Below are 22,529 nucleotides of genomic sequence, written 5' to 3' on the forward strand. Positions count from 1 at the left end.
AAACCCAATTTATTTGTAAGCCCCGTAAAATCCAACTGATTTCACAGATAAATCACTTCAAGGTTCAGCTTATCTGTTTCATAGGATCAACTGTGTCAGAACAATTATGAGAAGTTGTCATGGTATATACTGCATGTTTAACAAAGTCACAATTTCATTGAGCTCTTAGCTTTGGGGGAGAACTAACCGGTCTGCACCATGCCTAAGCATGGGATACTGAATGCATTTAGAATTATTTCGTGAAGTGAGAGAGCCTGAACACCCATAGAAGAAATAATGAAATAAAGGTTATACCTAGCTAGCTGTGATCACAAAGTGCTCAAGACCTTTTTAGTTTCCTTCTCCAGACTGAATGAGAAGGACACAACAAATCGGCCGGCACCGTATGTAGTGTCCCAATGTTGGTTTACTCAGCAGCAGAAAAGAAAAGAGAATATGTGCTTCCATTCAGCATTTTTAGCGAAAATGTGCATAGAAATGCAATGCTAAGGAAAGAAATTAAATTATAATGAGCAAAACAAATGCTTTTCCAGTTCGTGCATGATTTGTGGGTAACAAAATTAGTTGTACGGTTTAGAATTTAGTAGGACTCAGAGATTCATGTAGATATCAAGAATATAAGTTAGTTTTTGAAGGAATGTCAAAAAGCAGTCAGTTTATAAGCAGTATAAGCCCTTGTGGTTCAGCCAAAATGAAGTCTCAGTTTAATTCCAGCTAAATGGAAATCTTCTTGTAAGCAAGTTACCCATACGTAAGTAATAAAGGATTTCCTATCCATCTCACGAAGAGTCTTCTAATAATTGCTTGCTGAGGTGGATTGGTTGCCTTGAGACAGAATGCTGATCCCAACACAAAAACACAGCTTTTTCTTGGTTTAGCATGTTTTAGATTAAAACTTCAGTTACTTAATTTCCTTTTTTAAGAGCAAGGAAGAATGTGAGCACTTCATTAATGATTTTCCTGAAATGGAAGTGAAGATGTTGTATTGTGCCATAGGTTCTGGTTAGCAGTAGAAGACCTGAAGAAGAGGCCTATCCGTGAAGTCCCTGCTCGTGTCCAAGAAATCTGGCAAGAATTTCTTGCTCCGGGTGCACCCAGCGCTATCAATCTAGATTCAAAAAGTTATGACAAAACCACTCAGAATGTGAAGGACCCTGGAAGATACACATTTGAGGATGCTCAGGTCAGTTTGCAATCCTGTTTAGGGACATTTGAAATAGAACATTGGCTAGTGAAGTATTTCTATATTAAGAAAAAGAGATATATTTGGAATTAAATGATAACATCCTATTTCCTACGGTGTCATTTTGGCGATGCAAATGGGTAACATTCTTTCTTTCATGAGGCGTATGAAGTTCTTCGTGAAACTTCTGTGCTTGATATAAAGTCTTCAAATGGACTTCAAATAGAGCGAAACATATAGTGAAGAAAAAATGAAGTACTTCTGTATTAAATGCAATGCTTCATGTGAACTTATAACTTAATATTTCATCTTTGCAGACTTCTGAGAAAAGCAATAGAAAAGAATTGGATTCACAGTAAAAGTAGCAGAACTGGGATCACCCTCCATTTTCATCAGCAGTTCAGTGATGAAAATTTAATTATTAATGCAAAGTGAAACGGTGTCAAAAGGAGAGATTGAAATCACATCCCTGCAGAATTTCCTACAGCTTGATTATTAGGTCATCCTCTTGGGAGTCAGGAGATGCTGCTACAGGCCTCACAAAGGAGGGAAGGGAATTAAATTGAGGCTTTCTACTTTTCAGGAGCATGCCTCTGCCCTAAATAGAGGGAGAATAATTCTACGACATTTTCACTTTTCCATTATGAGGATAGCAACCTATGAAGAAACAATAAAATTTTCATTAGACCCTGTGTCATACCCACTGTTTTGAAGTATTGTGCATTAAACCAAACAAACAATTGTTGCTTGCATCTGTGAACCCCTGGACATTTAAGAATGCAGCATATAGAGAAGACATAAATTACACAAATAATCTAGCAAGATTAAAGGCTTAAAAAAAGTCTTTGCAGCTGAATCACTAAAGGACAATTAAATTCCTTTCCAGTATCCAGTTTATTTTTTTTAATAGGTGTAAAATTTCAGCACCAACTTCCAGATCTCTCTTCTTATAATTTTTTCCTTCATTTATGAAAGCTGTGAAGTATCCAGTCTTTATGTAAGCAGGACCTTTCCTCCTGTCAGATCTCTGCTTAGTTCCTCCAGTTCAGCAAACAAAACTTGAACCTGGAAGCCATTTATCTTGGAAAAGGGGGCAGGCTGCACCTGTCATGTTCTCATTGAAGCTTTAGGACCTCTACAGAGTGTCCCACCTGAGATGGCAGGGTTTTGTCAGGGTAGGGCTCTGCCTCTGCAACAGGCTCTTTGTGGCCTGCCAGCTGGGAAAGAGACCACTTGTATATCATTCTGGCAGCCAGAAGGTCACTTAATTGTGGTTAAAAATGTATGAAAAGCATTTCTGGACTTGAAATATGGAACAATAAAGCTCCCTGTCAAATGAGAGGGATACATAAGTAAAAATAGTCTGATTGTGTTAAAGAACAAGCAGCCTCAATTCCTGACTAAGGTGTCCACTAACAATATTAAGCCTAATCTATTCTTGCTTTTACAGGGCTGTTTCTTGTACAGAAATAACATTTTAATGCTTATCACCACTTTCTGCTCTCTGTTGCATGCACTGTGTGCTTCCATAGGAAGTGGAATAAAAACTCCCTAAATAAACCAGCCTAAGTTGTAAATATATACCAGAATTTCTCCGCTTAGTGTAAGAAATCCAATGAAAGACACTTAGAATAATTTCTAGAGTTTCTAATACAGCAAAAAGTAATTTTCAAAGAAGGTGGGAGGTTTGGTTGGTTGGTTGGTTTTGGGATTTTTTGGATTTTTTTATGTTGGTTTTTGTTTTGGTTTGGGTTTTTTTTGTTTGTTTGGTTGGGTTTGGGTTTTTTTTGTATTCACTAATTTTATGCACTACCAAGCCTAGAAATAATATTTACTTTACATTTTCTTTGCTGTTTCCCAATTGCTGTGCTACGGGTTTTCTACAGTAAAAAAATAGAGTTTAAGTAAAAGAAAAGCTCCACAAAAATAGCCAGCACAATTCAGTGGATTTTTAAAAATTATTTTGAGAGCACTTCCTATTCTGATTGCTTTTCTACAAGTCTTTTCCTAATATATACTAGAACTAGAATTATCAAGCATCCTACATCATAGATTTTTTGGTTTTAATCTTCTTCAGAAATGAGAATGCTTCAAAATGAAAAACTATAAGCTACCTCTGTCATTTGTTTTCTGAATAAAGATTTTAAAATTTTCACACCCCTCTGAAGAACGAACATCTTGAAAAATAGATTAGCCTCGAACTGTTTTTTAATTTACATATGTATTTTCCTTTTTATATTGTTATCTGGAAAGCAGACTAAATGTCTGTCAAAGGATGTTTTCAAGAGTAGCCAGGGGATATCCTCGCTAACTTAAGCACTTAATTATGATGCTGAATTGAGTTTCTCGTCCTGCCTGTGAAGTCACAAGAGAATGTCCACAAACTAATTCAGAAAATCTGATGAGGAAGGATCCACAGCTCCTAATTTAGTCAGTTAGCTAAACTGACTAATGTAAGGAAGGTTTGAAATTGGGCCTTAAGTTAGGGCTCGGTTGTAAATTCTTATAAAATAATTTTGTAGTGGAAATTAGGTCTATAAATTAAAGAAAGATGTGCTGTGTAATTTATACATAACAAATGGGAGGAATTTCTGCTTTCAGAATAGAAAGCAATTCAGCCTTAGCTTCAGAACTGAAACCTGATGTCCCATAATTCTTCCTATTCATAATAATGCTAGCTGGTATACATTCCACAACCAAAATGTACGACTGTCTCCCATTTTATACGTCTTCTTTCATGGGAATAACAGCTCCTCCTTTCCTTTTCAGGAGCACATTTACAAACTGATGAAAAGTGATTCTTATCCTCGTTTTATACGATCCAGTGCCTACCAGGAGCTGCTACAGGCCAAGAAAAAGGTATTGGTCCATCTTGCCTTTGTCTTGCCACTGTGCAAAGCAGTGGTTATGTTTGCAACAATACTCAGTCTTCTCTCCCCTGTGCCAGTGCAACTGGATATCTGGTAGGTGACCAGCTTGGCGTGTTTGGAGGGTCACATACACACAGGAGTTCAATATACATATATGTGTATATATCCTGCATGCGGGCATGTTTCAATAAGTTAATCTAGCAAAACTTATTTTTATTTTTACATCCCATATTGTACTGTTTTCTCTGTTATGAAGCACCTTAATTGCAAAGTGCTTTACAAATACATTAAAAAAAATAAAATAAAATCCCAGAAGAATAGTCTTTCATGTTTGCAAGTTTGCTTATGTAATAGTTGTTGTTCTCTTTATTCCATCTATAAAAGCTACAGAATGTGTTTAGAAACAATCTTATTCTTATGGATTACTTCTAATTTCAACTATAAATATAGGGGCTTCTTAATTTTGTTTCTTTCCCTATTATTACATGAATAGTTTTGAGTAGGCTAGGAATCTGACTTGAAAGACTGATCATGTCACACTTCGGCAAACAGAAGCTCATGTCTTGGTATGTAATATTTACTTAGAAAAGTTCAGATTATGGAATGAGTTCTGAATAGCCACAGCCCAGAGTATATGGAGCAGCTTGTGCATTGCAGATTTCTATAATGATAAATAATTTTATCAGTGGGCTTTAAATAGTAATCTCCTAGAATCAGCTGGGAGCCCTGTGCCTTGCAAAATCAGGGCCCTGATTGTTACCGGAACAAGGTAGTTATTAATACCATGGGATTCTATTGTTTACAATGACAACCTAAAATTATATGAAAGTATTGTGTGATTTTGTTTTTTGTTCAAACATTGATTTCTGAAGATCCAATATAGAGAGAGATGTTGAAAAAACCAGAAAGCTTCAACTGTCCGTGTGAAGTCCTTAAGTTTGTGAATGTCAGTTCATTAACACAAGATGTGCACTTCATTATTTCTTTTTATTTTCAGTTTTTCTTTAAATTCAAACCATGAAGTTTGATCCCCTTGAAAAATTATTTTTGTCTACTACTGTATCTGCTTTGCCCATCCCCTGTTTTACCAAGTCCCATTACCGCCTCATATCTGTGTTTGCTTCCTGATTTATACAGACTTTGTTTTGCAGTCCATTGTTTCATCAATCCTTCTTTTCTACTCCATTTTCTCGCTTTTCTTTTTCCCCTCCTTTTTGTTTCTTTTGTTTTATTTATTTTAAATTTAAGTTGGAAAACACTCTGGATCGTCGAACATCTTTTGAGAAATTCACACGCAATGTGGTAAGTTTGTTGCCTCGGAAGACTAGTAAGCCTGATGGGACATCCTTCTCCCCTTCCCCTCACTGATCCCTACTTTCCCTTTTTGCTTCTCTAACCTGACAGTTAAAAGTGCATTCATCACTGTTTTGGATTTTCCTGGGAATGACAGCTTTATAATGTGCTTTCATTACAACTCCTCCTCCTAGTCCCTTTCCCAATGATCTCAATAGTCACACATGGAGGAATGGACCTTTGGGAGCCATGCTTTTTGCATTAGGAAGCATGAAATTAGTCACTTTTTTTTTTTTTTTGCTTTAATTTTAGTAAAGAATCTGTGAAAACCTGCTTGATGTTGTTTCTTTTTCTGGTGCCTCCCAAAATACTGACTCTAAAACAGTTGAATACATTGGATTTCCATCCTGTCTTCTTTTTATTTTACTAAAAAATACTTCGTCCTTTTTTTTCTGATTGGGCACAGGGAAAAATAAACAATAATAATTTCCCCATGTTCCTTAAAGTCTAACACAGCTTCTGCAGGACCAAAGAATTCATGCTGTTGATGTGCAAGGGTTTGATTTGGATTAATTTTCATAATGGATTAAAAGAACTGATTTTTTCTTTTCAATATATAATTTTTTTAAGCTATTTATTGACCGTAAAAAAAAAAAAAAAAGGAGGCTGGTAGGTTTGGTATGGGCATTCTTTTGCCACCTGCCAAAGGATACACTGATTTCCTGTTATTTGGGATTCTTTTTACTTATCCAGTTTCTTTGGAATTATTTTTTTTTTGCACTGTGAAAGTTCAAACTAAAGAATTCAACGCATTTATTTTTGTAGGGCAGAAACATCCCAATTTTCCCATGCCATAAAAACTGTACACCAACACTGAGGGCGAGCACTAACCTGTTATGAAAAGAGGTAGAAAGATCTTGGATTATACTCAAGTTTGTCTGCATTGTCTGTTGAATTGTGTAGGTGACGCTGCTGTGTGTGTGTGTGTGTGTGTCTGTGGCTTTTTCTGTGACCTGGTAAATGGAGCTGTGTGCACTGAAATGAAAATTATGAGAGCTTTCAGCAAAGATCATGGTTTTTGTTTTTTAGTTTCTAAGGAAGAAGAAGCAGTTCTCAAAAACCGCCTCCTATGTAATGGGGCTCAAGAGTATTGCCTCAAGTATTTAAAAAAATACATAAATACTTTCCAGTAACCAAAAAAAAGAAACAAACACAGTGAAAGAGCAAAGTTTTGTGAGGCTGTGGGAATATCTCACATTTTAAAACAAAACAGTAATTCTTTAACTACTTTCTTATAGGTAAAGGCCTCCTGTAATATGCTTTGAATCCACTGTAATCAGGAAGAAATTTGGATTCAATGGAACAAAATCAGTAAAGGACACTAAAAGTAAATAAACAGCCACAAAGGAAACTATCCCAGTGTTTGAAACAAAAACCCCTATGTTTTGCATGGTGGTGTTGCCATAGCATGTTGCAGTGTGATTTGTGTGTTGTCTCAGCAGGTTGGATCTATAAAACAAGATTGTACATGATAACTTTATCCATAATTCCACTATAATTCCGTAGGAAGTTCCATATTAATAAAAAGTCTATAAAAGAGAGTGCAGAGAGTGGGTAATACATCCAGGATCTCTGAGAGCCAGACTTTTTCCCAGTCATGGTGCCTGGCAAGCTGCAATGCTACATTTATTCACGGCATTTTGAACAGCCCACAGGTCAGGAATTGGCTATGGTAAAGATTATGTGAACAGGTGGCTATGAGGAGAGAAATGGCAAGCTGCAGATAGATGGAAGGAGAATACAGCACAAAGAGGGAAAAGTGAAGACAGACTGGAGACACACTGAAATCACTCCCAGAGCACTGTTGTGCAGTTCTGGGCACAAACATGGGAGCATTGTGCCCTGCATCCATGCCCAATTTTCGTTGTGCTAATCTCAGGGCAGAAGTACCAGAATAGCAGGATGCCAGAAATGCAAAGCAGGCCCAGTAAACCAGCTGTGAACTACAAATGAGAATGAGGATTTCTGGACAAGAAGCATTAGTATTTCAGTAGAAAAGGGAGATTTTTTTTTTCCACAGAGCACTCTGTAAAATAAAATTTGTGGTTTTGCTGCCTTTTAGTCTGTCAAGTCAGGTCAGGTATGAAAGAAAAACATGTCTCTGTTGGATCTATTCAGATGACTGAATTCATGTTACCCACTTCCTCAGGACCCCTTGCCACAAGGCATCCTTGTTCTTCCACTCTTGTTCTTGGCTGTGATGAGTTTATAATATGTAATTATCTACGTTGGTACACTGGTTCCAACTAGCAGGGATGAGGGAAACATTTCTCAGAATATCCTACAGTGTGCTGATTAACTTGCTCAACTGTGAAGCGAGGGACTGACTGTAGAATAGATCTGTTCTACAGAACATAGTGTGAAATAGGTCTTCTACAACCTGGATAAATACTGTCATCTCTGAATGATTTAGTGAGATGAAATTTACAGTTTCTCTTCTCCTCTGATGGTTTACAATATTTAGATTAATTTTCACTGGATTTTTTGTCACTTATATCAAAGTGGATTTGGATTGAACTAAATTAGACCTCAGTTTTTTCCATCTGAAATGTTTAAAAAACCCCAGTAACCTTGGTTGTGTCTAGGGACTCAATCTGAGAAGATGGCCTTGTAATTCATAACCTGATTTGTTAAGATGGTAACTCTAAGAGGTAAATCAATGTTAATTGAAATTGGGTTATACTTGCTACAGAAAGAATTTGTTAAACTAGAAACTTTGTAAGGGCAATTACACTGTACTATTTCATTAATTATGTGGAAATAACCTATTATAATGAGTCATTATTCTAGTCTGATGGGGAAAAAATAGAAGTGGATCTATATAAACAAAAACACTAGGCTCAGCTCTGTATCTCTTTGACATTAAAGAGTTTTTTTTTCCAGAAAACTTTCAATAAGTTGGGGCACTTCATGAAAGCCCTAAATGCTCAGCTTAAAAACACTATCTTGCTCTGTGGATTTTATCGTGCAAAATTGCTAGTGCCTTCAGCATAGTGCAACAAACAGTATGAATGGTGTTAGAAACAGGACTGCATTCACATAAATATACAGAAGCAATAGCAAACTGGCATTTGCAATATGTAATTTTTACTACCGAACACTTTATATTTTGCATCCGAGTAGTAACCCCAGCTGTTCTTGGTTTGCCTCATTTACTCACGCTCCTGGGTATTGTGTGAAAATATAGAACATATACACTTCAGCACTACTGGAATGAAGCTGTTAGATAAGTGCATTGCCTTGGAGTAACACTGGCAACCACAGCTGTCACAGCTCTGAGTCTGAGGCACAGAGATCAGTGACAGTGTGCACTGTGCTTCCCCCCCCCCCCAGATCAGCCCCTCAGCTTCCTCTTTGAGAATAATAAAGGTCCAGTCACCCGCAGTTCCCCAAGAGAAGCTAAAGGTCTATGTCAGGGAGCAGGAGGGTCTCATCACATGCTACATCAGTAGAGAGACAGAAATCAACTGTTTCTATGGTGTTTAAAAACTGAAACTCTTTCAAGGAATTCACATGGAGAAAAAATATATATATAAAAAAAAGAAATTAAAAAGCCTGGCAAACTTGCTCTACCTCAAGTACTAATATCTGCATTACAGGGGAATATACACTGGCAATGTTGATGGGAACAAAGAGGTCTTTTAAGGAACAATTAAGGAACAATTTTGTGAACAATTTCTCATGTGTGCAAGATTTGTGACAGAGCCAGACTGAGCAGGACACCTTTGTGAGCCCTAGCCTGGTGCTTAGCTCTGATTATCTGTCTGGAACCCTTGAAACAAAGGGATCTGATTTACAGGAGAGTGGGCTAATTTAATTTCCACTCCATCCAAATTTTATTGTCCCACCAGGAACAAAGTTAATGGGGCGAGAAGGTGTAGCCTCTCTCCTTAGAGCTGCCTGGGGGGAGATACAAAACAGACCAAACTTAGTTCATATATTAAACTAGAGACCCACTGAACTATAGATATCTCCACTCATAACCTCATAAACAAGGCCCCATTTAATAATTCTGACTTTAAACCCATTATATCTTACATTACACATACCCTTTCCAGCTGTCTTCTTCCACTTACCTGGAAGAACTTGCTGACCAGAGTCCTTTAATTTTTTCCTCCTCCAAACAAGTAACAACAGACTATTTAATGCATGTGATGCAAAATGCCAAGTCCCTTGAACAGAGCACATTGACATTTTCACAGAGTCCAATGTCACTTAACATGACACAGTGAATTATGGCCTAGAAATGGAAGTTACAACTCATAAAAATAGCTTCCCCTGTTATTATCAGTGGATCATAGACTTTCGAGATGCTTAAATGAGTATAATCTCTTGTTGTGTTAAAATCTGTCCGTTTATTGAGAAACAAGGCAGATAATATATGAATTTCATCTGTTAATCAAGAAATTTTTCTATGAACAGATAAAATTTATGTACACAAGGCCCTACTGTTCCAGACCAAAAGTCCATCTAGTCCTGAAATTCTGCCAAGGGCTAGATTTTTCTCAAGCATAGCATTGCCCAAGAACTTCAATGCAGTATCAGCTAAAGGATCTCATTTTGAATTTACTTACATGTTATTCCCAAAATTTAAACAACAAAAAAAAATCTAGTGAGAAGAAAAATAAATCACAAAGCTACTTATTTGACCAATACAAACCAAGAATGAAAACAATAACTATGTGTAGAAATGAAGGCTTTTTCCATTTCAGGAAAGAGATATCTTATTGATATTTGACTAAAAAGGACAAATAAAATAATTGAAATTTTTAGTTTGAACTACTAACTACTCAAAAAACCTGTAGTTTTAGGTTTTTTTTAGGAATGATGCCCAGGGTGGAAAATCATGAGGGACATGCCAGTAAGGACTCGCCTCCTTTTGCTGTTCTGCTGTGACTGGAGCTGAGTGTTGTGCTGGAAGAGAGGAGCTTGAGGAGTAGCACTTGCACAGCCAGGTTCATCTAAGTAAGGGGCCAGCAAGGACTGGTCAGGTATCAGGCCAGTGTCTGCCATTTTCCAGCTGACAAACACTTACCTGATTCTTAAGCTGTTTGCAGGAGTGAGAACTGCAGAGAGATAAGGAAACCTGAGGGGTTGGACCCAGGACAAACATACTAAAAATATTTGTCTTAAGCATTAGTCCCTTGGAAACCCACACTTCAAGTTCAAACTACCCCATTTGGCAAGAGTTTGTAGGTCAATCACAAGTGAGAACAACTGGTCAGTAAATGTAAAGATAAGTGTAAAAGGAGAAAGAAGTGGAGAGTGTCACTGGATTTAGAATGAGCCAAAACAGGACAGCTGTTTTTCAGTTTCTGCCTCCTGTCTTCAGATCATTGCAGGAAAGAGTATGGCCCTAATGAGTAGGGAAGAGAGAGCTGCAAAACCCAGCCAGAGGAGGAAGGATTTCCCTGCACATGCAATCACTTAATGCTGCAGCTGTGCTGACAGCTCATGCCCCAAATTCAGTAAATATTAACCTCCTCCCTTCCTCACATATGAAAGAAAAATACACCTGCACAGGTGGCTGAGAGCAGCATCCTGTGCTCCTGTGGAAACTGAAGCAGAATTCTGATCCCCTGAGCAGTGCTAAGGCAGTTCCCCTGTGCTAGTGAAGCAAGGGCTGCCTAAATTTGGAAAAGGACTTACCTCTTCTGTTCCCATGTCTCTCCAGCTGTGCTCCTGTCAGGGGCAGTTTATACACCAGCTCTGTGTGTAGTGCACTGCAATGTCACTTGGAAGCTTTCCCCACTGATGCTGGATGAGCTGCCAGTGTGCTGCAGGTGTTTCACACAAGCAGATGGCGAACTGTGAAAGCAAGGAGGGTCAATTCTTGCTCCACATTTCATTGTGCTCACAGTGGGGTTCACTCTCCTCTTCCCTTTCCCCATCAGATTACATGGAGTTTTCATTTTTAGCTCTACCAGTATCGGTCCTGGGGAGTAGCATCTGCACTGGCAATAAAGAAACATGAAAAAGTAACCACTGAGATTGCTTAACAGAAAGGAAGATAATTAATCTTCTAAAACGAAAAGACTTGCTCTTCTTCTATCTATATATCTATATCAAATATAGGCACTCCAGCCCCTATATACATTTCATATCATTTTCTTATAAGTCAGATATGTACTGAGGTTGTTGCTGATTTGTTTGCCAGGTTGAGGAGTTAATGTCATACTGCGTAAATGGGTCAGTCAGCACAATTGTATTTAGCCACTCATAAACCTGCATATGGCTTTGTAGTTTTCCCCCTAAATTCTGTAGTGATAAAGTTGGAGGTACAGCTCTATTTTAAACAGTTAATACACGGGACTGAACACTGAGGCCAATTGAAGTACTTTTAGTACTCTTTTAAAGTACTTTTTTAAGGTACTTTTTAAGTACTCTTAGATGTACTTTTTCACTTGTTCACTTCAGCTGCTGTGCTGCCTCCTTGTACTCTGACTCCCTTGTCAGGTTATGTGTGCAGGGTTTCATTTTGGATTGTGTATTATTAGTAAAATTCTTAAAAAGTTACAATTCATATATCCAGAGTGCACTAATACAGCCAAAAAAACCTAATCCTGTTTAGAATTTGGCCATTTACTTCTAAATATTGAAGGCAAGAATATATTGAAAATATTAAGGTTCTCCTTTTCGTTATTCAGATAAACACCTACTGCTTCTTCTGACTTTTTTTCTCCAGTTGTTCTTTAATCTCATTAGCACAGGAAACATCTTCCTATGCATGATGACTCATATCCTACACCTCTGAAAACCGGACCGTTAGATACAGGTTCCCAAATCAAAATTTGGCTTATGGAAATGCTGTTAATATTGTATCTCAAAGAAACATTTAAGCTCAGTTCTTAAATTATGAGTCCCAACAGATGATCCTTACATTAGACTGTAAATTGAGTAAATCTGGAAATCTCCTTGAAGTGATAATTATGAAACAGTAGCTTAGAGAGGTAAAATAAAAGTATACTTGAAATATTCTGTAATGTAGAAAATAACAAGTCCCTGCAGCTCTAATAAGAAGATGTGATAATTCTGTATTTGGGGCTGCTGTGGGTTCTGTGTATTAAAAGTTTATTTTCCTAATCAGAGAACTTAGTACGATTCAGTATAAACATTGGAGAGGATCTCTTAAGGAGGGTGTATCTTCTAACTTGTCACTTTTCCAGCTATAAGATAAATTAGAACTATTAATGCCTTGAAAAAGACCACATGTTGTTGTTGTTGTTGTTCAGATGGAGAGTTTGTATCTATAAGAACTGTAATATTCTCTGAGGCAGAGAGGGAACATGAAGGAGAGGACCACCCAGAGAATTCCTGATCACTGTAGGGATTAGGAGAAAAAGTATCCAAAAGCTAGCAATATCCTGGGAGCAAATGGTGTGGAATGCAGAAAAAATTTGTCATAACAACTCACTGTGTCTCTAGGAGACAATTCAAACAACATGTAGAAAAAGATTATACAAATCAGATCAACTAATAACTACTTTTTTTCCTGACTGTAGGTCAAAACTTCCTAGTTTATTTGATAACATAATTAATTCCTGAGATGTTAGAATTATGGTTCATTTAAAAATACCATCAATTTTAAAACTCCTAAATAATTGTTGCAAATAATAATAAAAAATTATTTCACAGATTTTATACCACAACAAGAGCTTATGCAGCTTTCCAGTGTGGTATTGAGAAAGTTGTTTTAATAGCTAATAGAGAACTCCTAGTTTTCTTATTTTAATTAAGTGGGTTATGCAGTTAAGTATTAAAGGGAACCCATACATATTTACAGAAGGTAGCCAGACCTGTAGACCTGTAAAATTAAATGCACATAACTTAATGAAAGGCAAAGATAAGCATATGTTCAATATTTTCTGAGATTATATCTGAGACTGCCAGTCATGAATTGTCTAACAAAACACTTAATTTTGGACATACTCTTTTAAATTGTATTCCAGTGCTACATTGCTGTTGAGGCTTTTTTGACTATTTAAAAAGAAAAGATGTCTTATTGCAACAACTTTCCTGTTGCATTAGAGCAAAACATAATTTAAGGGTTAACAAGTATCAAGAAGCTGTGAATTTAATACAGGTAGAAAGAGACAGATACAGGGAATACAGTGTGCCAGGAAGGACACTTTCCATCTTTTGACAAAGCAAGTATTAATACTGTCAGCTGATATGGTGAACCTGATGGATGAGCAGCCTAACCCAACATTGCAAACATGAGTTCCTTTCCAAGTTATATTGTAGGGGAAGTATCCATCCTAATTTGTTCAACTTGTATTTCAGAGCACAAAGAATAAAATAGTTATTCTTCCTTTTATGAAGACCACTGTGATACAATGCATCTGAGCAAATGCTCAAAACCAACTTACAGATCCCTGTGAGCATAAATTTAATTGATAATGACAATAGATATTACATTGTGTAATTTCACTGAGTTATAATACTGCAGATGGCAACAATTTATTGATATAGCAAAAGAAGTTCATTTAGCATTTACTGCAGAAAATGAAGTATCTCTCCATAGTTGCAGTATTTCCTAATGTATTCTTCTTGAAATCAGTTTGATATTTCGGAGTTGGGCACTTAAAATGAACAATACAATAAATGTAAGTATTAAATATCTAACTGGCAAGTTAGAGCCATTTTCTATTTAATTTTTTATGATATATTTGTGTTACATTATCAGGGTATGCCTGTGATATTTTGAGGAATGATGTCAGCTTGCTGTGCCAGCTCTGCCTCTGTTGGATCAGAGCCACGGTAGGATGGCCCTCGGAGAGCTAACTCCTTCTGTGTGGCCGTAGGAGAGCTAATTCCTGTTCTGTGGTTCCTGTCTGGCTCAGATAAAGCTCAAATCTGCTTGAAATATACCATGGTGACATATCATCCTCTTCACACTGTAGACCTAGCTCTTGTGGGACAGTCATTACACCTTATTAAAAGAACTTGCTAAAAAATTGAAACCACATCCTTGCAACAGGAGAAATTATGAGGAAAACAATAATATGGAAATCTGAACATCTTCAAAGAAGCGTTATGCAGTCACATGTAATATACCTGACCAATGTTTCTTATAAATAGTAAATGTGGTCTCAACAAGCCTATAGCTGTGTTCATGAAAAACCTGCTTTCCTGCCTATATGCAATTTGCCTCTTACTTTCTTACCTTAACTTGAAAGTAGCTTTTTGTCTTCTTTGACAGAGCTACTGCAGTTTGCACATTCATCTTTGAAGCACAAGGCACTCTTGCTTGCAGTAGCCTTCTTCACATTCTGGGTACGATTGACAGCAAAAACCTCAGCATCAGTTTCTCATCAGCCAAAACCAATCTCATTCAAAAATGGTCTTTAAATTTGCTGGCTTGTTCTGTGAAACAATCTGGCCGGCTGGCAGTGCAGGTGTTTAAGCGTGAGGACTTCCTGTGGTTTAAGATTTCACAGGCTCCAGTTGGTGCCCCTAGTTACTTGAGGGTGATGTGGCAACACTGAGTGGTTGCTGATGAACAGGTTTGCAGTGATCATGCCTCTGTTTTCTGTTTTTGTTTTTTGTTTTTATCTTTTCCTCAGGGGAAATCGCTCACATCAAAGAGGTTAACCAGTCTAGTGCAGTCCTACTAAAAGGATCACCTTGTAGCATGGAAGCAGACTCAAATCATTATACATACTTTGTAGCTCACTGATTGCCTGACTCAGAGGACAGTAGAACAAGATGTTGCATGAGCAAGGACCTGACTTGTTTTCTTTTGTGTATACTAAGGCATTACAGACTCCGAGGGACTCTCTAGCCTTTCGATGCCTCCATTTCGAAAACTGTCTGCTCACTTCCTCCTTCATATCAAGCTGGATCTATGTCTTTTTATTTTCTGCAAGCTCAAGTACAGTGAAAAAAAAGCTTCTGCTAGGCACAGTTTATTTAAAAAAATACGTCAATCAAAAACTGGAAGAAATGTAAAAAATGCATATATTAATAAATATACATATGGCATCACATTTATTGCACAATAAATTAGCACAGAAGGTTTCATTTCACTGATGTATTCACATTGAGAAAGAAAGCCTGTGTCTTTGTCTGTTGTCTGTATATTCTCTGTTAATGTTTCTTGCATTTATTTTTATACCATATTTAAAAAATAACACCTTTTACTCCAGATGTATTAAAGTTGATCCTTTCTCTGTAAATTTGTGTATGTTTATATTGTTGTTTTATCTTTCATTAAAAGATGCAGAATCTCTTTCCTTTGGGAAGTTTGAGATTTTAATATTGAATCTGAAGATTAGTCAAGAGCAAAATGATCCCCAAAAGTTACACACCTTGTGCTTTCTAAAAAGGTGACATGATATGGCATTTTCTTTCTCTCAGTGACACCTAATCAAGCACACTTTATTGCTAATCATTTACTTTTTCTTTTCTCTTTATCAAGCTAGCAGCAGAGAGATTTTCCAGCTTGCTCATCATCTCATAAACAAACCTTTCTTTAAGCTAGATCCGTTCTATAATAGTACAGTCTGCGCAGCAATTCAGTCACTACCCCAGACCAGATGAACTGAACTGCATTTCCTTAGGAACAGACATGAACAATTCTGCCCAAGAACACAAGAGTATACTTGCTGAATAGGAAGGGCAGTGTTTCTTTCTTCTTGCTGTCACCTGTGATACAAAGCAACATTTTAAGCTGAAAAGGTAGTGCTAAGTATACAGTCTGTAGTGTAAACTTCCAGTAGTAATGCAGGAGGCTATCATTTTAATTCAGGGGCTCTGTTTGGGTGTGCTGTTGTACGTCCACTGCTGAGGTTACTCACGTCCACTGCTGAGGTTACTCACGGAGAGTTCTGTTGACAGGTTTATGAGCACATGCAGATGTTGCCCATGAGACAGCAGATATGGAGCTTCTGAAGCTAATCTGAGCTGGAACCAGAAATCTCTGCTCAGCCTAAAAAACAACACTTTCAACTGATAGAGGTGGCATAAGGATAGTGGTCAGAAACTCTGAGTAGAAAAGCAAAGATGGGAACTAAGTCAAATGATAAAATGCTGATACCTCCAGGGCATCATAGGGTGCACAGGACAAACAAGCCTTTTTAGCAATGCACAGAATAGACTCAGGAAAGCCAACTCTAGTACCATCTGTCATGCTGACTTTGGTTTGATATTGAGAAATGCAATCTTGTTTCGAAGGGACTACCGACCCTAAAAATGTGCACACACACACACAGTGGGACAGTCATAGATACAAGCACACAATCAGTTTGAATGCATTAATACCAGAGTAATCTCATTTAACATCCGATACCCGTCTGCATTGTTGCCACTAAGGACAGGACTCCTGCACAGACCAGCAATGGGCAGAAGGGAGTTGAGCTGCCTTCTGCCTCACTTCTCCGCTGGCTCTGTCAGTAGCCTCGTGCAGCCGTAGCCATGAATGCAGCATCTTTAAAGAGGCAGTCTGAGTGAAGCCAGTACAAAAGGCATTATAAATCACCATGAATGGCTTTTCTCCATGTTCTGCTCAGATGAGGTTTCTTGAGGTTTGGGATTTCTGTTTGTTCTTTGTTTTCACATGCCACTGTGTTTCTGGTTTCTAGATAGGATGACAATCACTGCTTTAAAGTGTCTCCATTTTTGTTAGCACAATTCTACTAAGCTTTTATGGAAATGCCCCATCAGAGTTTGATTTTATCAAGAGCTCCATCTAGGTCAACTCAAAATGTTCACAACCTAGGGAGGTCAGATGAATTTTAATAAACAGCCACACTGAATCCCAGATCTTAAACTTTGAGATTTAATTTTACCACAGAAATGTGAGCTCTGAGGCAATGAACTTGGGGCCAGGCCATCCACAGAAATTTGAGCTCTGTTTCACTTCTCAGTGCCAAATAGAGATATTTATTTCCAAACTCCCACTGCCACCAATTGCATCAACTGGTATATTGCCTGCTTTGCCTTCACAGTTGTGATTAGATACCAGTGTCTGCTTCAAAACTTCCTTGAAATAGCTAACATTTCAAATTCAAGCATTAGGCATTTCATGCAACTTCATCCTAAGAATTTTTTTTTTAAATCACTTTGCAACACCAACTGGTTGATAAAAAGACGTGGAGCATTTGTATTCCTGAACCCATTCTGTATTTATTCTAGTTCTTTCCTGTCATGGTTTAGCTCCAGCTAGCAACTAAGTACAACACAGCTGCTTATTCACGCCCTTGTACCTCCAATGGAATTGGGAGGAGAAGAGGAAAAAGGTAAAACTCATTGGTTAAGATAAGAACAGTTTAATAATTGAATTAATTTATAATAATAATAGTAATCATAATGAAAATGAGAAAGAGAGGGAGGAATAAAAGCCAAGACAGATAAGTGATGCACAATGCAATTTCTCACCACCCACTGACTGATGACAAGCCTGTTCCTGAGCAGCGATCATGCCCTCCTGGCCAACTGTACCCAGTTTATATACTGAGCATGATGTTCTGTGGTATGGAATATCCCTTTCACCAGCTGGGGTCAGCTGTCCTGACCCTTCTCTCTCCCAGCTTCCTGTGCACCTGCTCCCTGGCAGAGCATGGGAAACTGAAAAAGCCTTCACTTAGGGTAATCTCTGCTCCACAACAGCGAAAGCATCAGTGTGTTATCAACATTATTCTCATACTAAATCCAAACCACAGCACTGCACCAGCTACTAGGAAGAAAGTGAAATCTATCCCAGCCAAAGCCAGGACATTTTTTTTCAATAAATATGAAGTCTGTATTGAATGGTTGTCTTTCCCTGTTTTGTCCAGGATTTAACATGATGATTGTAAAGTAAAACCAGGCACTAGTAATAAGGATTTCAAAGTAGTCAGGGAGCAGTATTAAGGTTTCATTTGAGCTTAGTTCCAAGTGATACAACTCCACCATCACACATGAATGAATTTGGCCCAAACAAGATAAATCCTACAACTAGATGATTTTTAAAAGGTTTATCTGCAATGTTATGATGCTTTATCTGTTCACTGTCATCCGCCATTAGAATAGACTTGAACTGGAAACTCCAAGTGGCACAAACTTCCTTTTACTTACCCACAGAGAAAACCTAAATGTTTGTTTCCAAATTTCCCAAAGATCCACTTCAAAGAATTAAGATTAACTCAGATTAAGGCATGCTTGTACAATGACCAAATAGCTGAAGTATGACTGGTTACACAACAATTTACCATTAGGGATTTCAGTGAGGCCACAAATCTGCAGAGAAACAAAGGACCAAGAGAGAAAATCCATATGAAGAGACCATATTTCTTGTCTTCTAGGGAAGAGCCATCAGACAGTGCCTCCTGACTCTGCCCAGGAAGCTGAAAACACCCTCTCATGTGAGATACTAATTGCAATATTCCTTAAAATAACCCCTTGGAGCTCAGAACTTCCATCTGAGACTTGGGCTTCATTAGACAGTCTCTCTTCTCATGTATCCTTGCTCACAAAACAGCTCTTAAGCCTACAGGGGAAAGAAGTGTTTGATGGTGCTGCTGTACACTTCAGATGGTTTTGTGCTCCCAGACCAACCTGTGAAGAAAAATGGCTGGTGGGAGAGGGAGAAGCTATCCTGGCACCTAACTGACAACAGCAGAATATTTGCCTATTCTTCTGTAAGGTGCGATTAGAAACTGTTCTTCAAGCCTACAAAACCAAAGACGGACGAAAAAGGTCTTAAAACAGTGATAAATTGTGAAATACTAAGCTGAAACAGTAGTGGAGACTGGCCAAAAGTTAATGAGCTGAAGGTGAATACAAGACTAAGAAATGGGAATTAATTGTGGTGACCAGAACAGAACCAACAAGGGAGGAGTACCGGAGAGCTGAGTAATTAGGAGCAAGAGAGGCAGAATGAAGCTGGTGGATTGCCAGCCTGTTGGCCACAGCCATAGTGAGTTGGAATTAAAACCCGGGAAATCAGGCAAGATCAGCTGTGACTGGTCCTTTAAAACACAACTACATTTTTTTTTTCAGCTAAAAAGCAATAATGTACAAGCAATAATACCAAATTTCTGGAGTTACCTTTTTTAAATTGCACCTCTAATATTGTCTGAAATCATGAGACATAAATGCCAAATAATCCCCTAAGAAACAACAAATAGGAGCGTAACAACCAGCACCAGAAACAAGGCCTATGTGAGGAATGCATTTAAGATGTTTATTTATTAAAAAAAAATTATTAAAAAAAAAAATTTAAGCCAAAGTAGACCAGCAAAGGGAGAGAAGGCTGTTTTCTATAGGTAACTGGAATTAGGAGTTGGGAAAGCCAGTGATTTATTTGTGGCTCTTCCAATTATTTATTTTTATGCATAGTGAATAACAGCTGTTTGAATTTATATTTTTAAATTGTCATATTTTTATATCCCTTCTAGCTGAAGATTTTGTGCATGGAACTAACACTGGTCTTATTAACATAGGTGCATAAAACACAGGAATTTTACTAAAGAAAATTTAATAGCTACAGGGACTTAAATAAAATAAGGCTTTAATCCCGACAAGTTCAAGGGAAATTATCAACAAATTCGTTGAACGCATTCTGTGTCCACAATTCATTTAAGCAAGTTGCTAAGTGGTTGTGACTCACACCAGTCTGCTGTTTGATCTCACTGCTGAACAGACTGCTTTTGTCTCCTGTGAGTTGAAAATAGGCAGAAGTCCCAATATTAAAGAGGTGAAGTGGAAGAGAAGATGATTTCTCTGAGACTGGATTCCCCCTCCTCATGATGTTTCAGACTGTGGAGTCTTCAAATGACATGTGTACAACTAAATGGGTTTTGTTTTTATAGACATCGACTGGAGGGCTGCAGAGTCTCTCCAGACAGTCATTATCTCTACAAAGAAAACTACGAAGTTTTTTTTTCTAATATCTAAACTAAATCTTTTCTTTGATTTATCCCTTTATTTTTGACCAGGCTGCTACAGTCACTATTATAATATGTTCCCAACATAAATGGACATTTTAACATTACAGTCTCCTTTGGTTTTCTTACTGGTGTTTTCTGAAGTGCTGAGTGACTTCATCGCTCCAGCTTTCTTGGAGGATGGTGCCCAGATCCCTTGCAATCTAATGTAGATGATCATTCCCCTTTGTGTATAGCTGACTCTTCTTGGGTCAGTCCATTAGTTATCATCCTCATTTTTCAGACCATCTTTATCTTTTCCAAAGGTAATTTTTTTTTTCATTCTATCTGTACAATACTTGCAGTCCTTTTATATACAGGTATCTTTATGTGTGGGTGAGAGTGAGGAATCTGCTGGCCTGATTCTTTAACACAAACACTTGAATGAGAGTGAGTACCATCATCACTATTTGCTGTAAGGGATCTGTATGTGTAAATTGTAAAGAAAAATTGTCCTTATAATAAACTCTGAGAACCTGCTCAAATGCTAGATGATAGTCCTTATTTACAAGTGTGAACATGGACAGTAAATATCAAACAATATTAAGACACGATTGTAAATGTTACCTTGTTAGTGGCATTTGCACAATTTTTATTGTATTTTTTCTTTGCTCCAAAAATATATTTTGCTGCACTCACCTTCATTGGCTCTCTTTTTGATTTGACTAGATTTTGAAATCTCTTGTTAGATTCATCACAGCTGTCAGCTTTCAAAAGGGGTACTATTTCCCACCCTTCCTCTTAACCTTGCAGCTGCTCCTTCAGCACGCATATCACATAAATGAGGCATTTCATTATGCATTTATCTTGTCTATCCATCTTTTTATTCCTTTTCCCCTTTCCCTTAAAAGATGAGTGGAAATGGCATATTTAATGTAACTTACTTTTCTACCTTTTCGCTGAGAGGAATGTGTAACCTGAAATCTATGACCTTTTTTCAGTTAATCTCTTTTGATGTTCTTTATAGAAGTTTTCTTTTAGATTCTCTTTCTTCTCTCCCCCTCCCCCTCAGGAACATCTTTTTTAAGATTCTCTGTCTTTTATGGTTCTTTTCCTTTGTTCCTCTGATCTTTGCTCCATTGATCCCTCCCTCATGGTCTTATGGTGCCCACTAATGCTCTTTATATTTACCTTCTCTGTTCCTTCTTGGAATTGAAAGAAATTAGAATAAAAAAAAAAAAAACAACAAACAAAACAAACCAGAAATTATTAAAGGAAAGGCAGACCAGTGGTAGGGCAGGGGCTGATGCAGATGCAGAAACTGCTTCTGACTGTGGACAGATCTCAGGGGACCATCCTGCTCTCAGAAGTCTGCCTCTCTCGTTCCCCATCCTGTTCTCATCAGCTCACTCCTCCTCCTCCAGGCCACTGCTCTCCCAAGCTGATGGAGAAGGGACATGGGCAATGTCCTGGGGGGCAGGGTGCCTGTGCGGGGGTGTTGTTACATAGTAGGGACATCCTTCCTCACCTGGTGGGGAGGCATCACTGGGAACCTCAGGAGATATGAAGGAGGTGAGTTACTCCTTTGCTTAGGTGCATTGAATGGAGACAGGCAAAAGGAAGCCTGGGTGTGTGACTCCTCTGGTGCCCAGGACTGAGGGAAGGAAGGGGACAGGTACTTGGGTCATTCACTTCCATCACTGGAATTTGAAATAAATCAGGAGCTTAAGTTTCTTTCATGGGAAGACTGATGTGAGGATGTCCACAGAGTGATCCAGTGTGTCTGTCTCTTATCAAAGAAAATGTCTATGGAAGGAAGGAAGATTAAAGCCCATGACTAGGAAATACTTTAAGTCCTGGTCCATACTAGTCTGGGAGGTTAGCTCCAGGGAAGCCAATGAACATGCCTAAAGAAACTGATGTGCCTAAATCACAGGTAAAATTTTTTGGGGAGGAGGCACAAATGTGGAATTTCATCAATGGATAGAGTAAACTGCTGAAGATACAGTTCAGACAGTTAGACATGCTCAAATAATGAGGGAATTGGTTTCCAGAAAGTTGGTTTCAGGGAACTAATAAGTTTGTAATTCCTTAGTGATTTTGGTTTACTCCATTTCTCCTTCCTCCAACCCTCTTGAAGTAGTTTAGCCACCTTTCTGGGTCCTTGACTAGTAAGGTTTTGCCTTATCTCTCTTTCCTTGATTTCCTTCTCAACTGTCTTCCTCCTCCTTGTCTGTCAGTGTTGGAAACCCCGGCATAAGGGAGTAGCTGCAGCTG

General features: G+C 38.0%; 1 protein-coding gene across 10 annotated transcripts in view; it reads left to right on the top strand.

Moving 5' to 3' along the window:
* The window catches only part of RGS7 (regulator of G protein signaling 7), a 256,155-nt gene extending 235,364 nt beyond the window's left edge, over window positions 1-20,791 (top strand). For 4 of the 10 annotated variants that reach the window (XM_032681676.1, XM_032681675.1, XM_032681673.1 and 1 more), the window contains exons 15-17: window positions 997-1,183; window positions 3,953-4,042; window positions 15,163-15,648. In XM_032681676.1, coding sequence (XP_032537567.1) covers window positions 997-1,183; window positions 3,953-4,042; window positions 15,163-15,357 — 472 coding nt within the window. In that variant the 3' untranslated portion in view covers window positions 15,358-15,648. Of the gene's footprint in view, window positions 1-996; window positions 1,184-3,952; window positions 6,253-6,644 lie in introns of all 10 variants that reach the window. The other 6 variants (XM_032681682.1, XM_032681678.1, XM_032681680.1 and 3 more) reach the window with 6 other exon arrangements.
* The last annotated feature ends 1,738 nt before the right edge of the window (window positions 20,792-22,529 follow it).

Source organism: Chiroxiphia lanceolata, chromosome 3, assembly GCF_009829145.1.
Source record: "Chiroxiphia lanceolata isolate bChiLan1 chromosome 3, bChiLan1.pri, whole genome shotgun sequence".
In the NCBI taxonomy this organism is placed as follows: domain Eukaryota; kingdom Metazoa; phylum Chordata; class Aves; order Passeriformes; family Pipridae; genus Chiroxiphia; species Chiroxiphia lanceolata.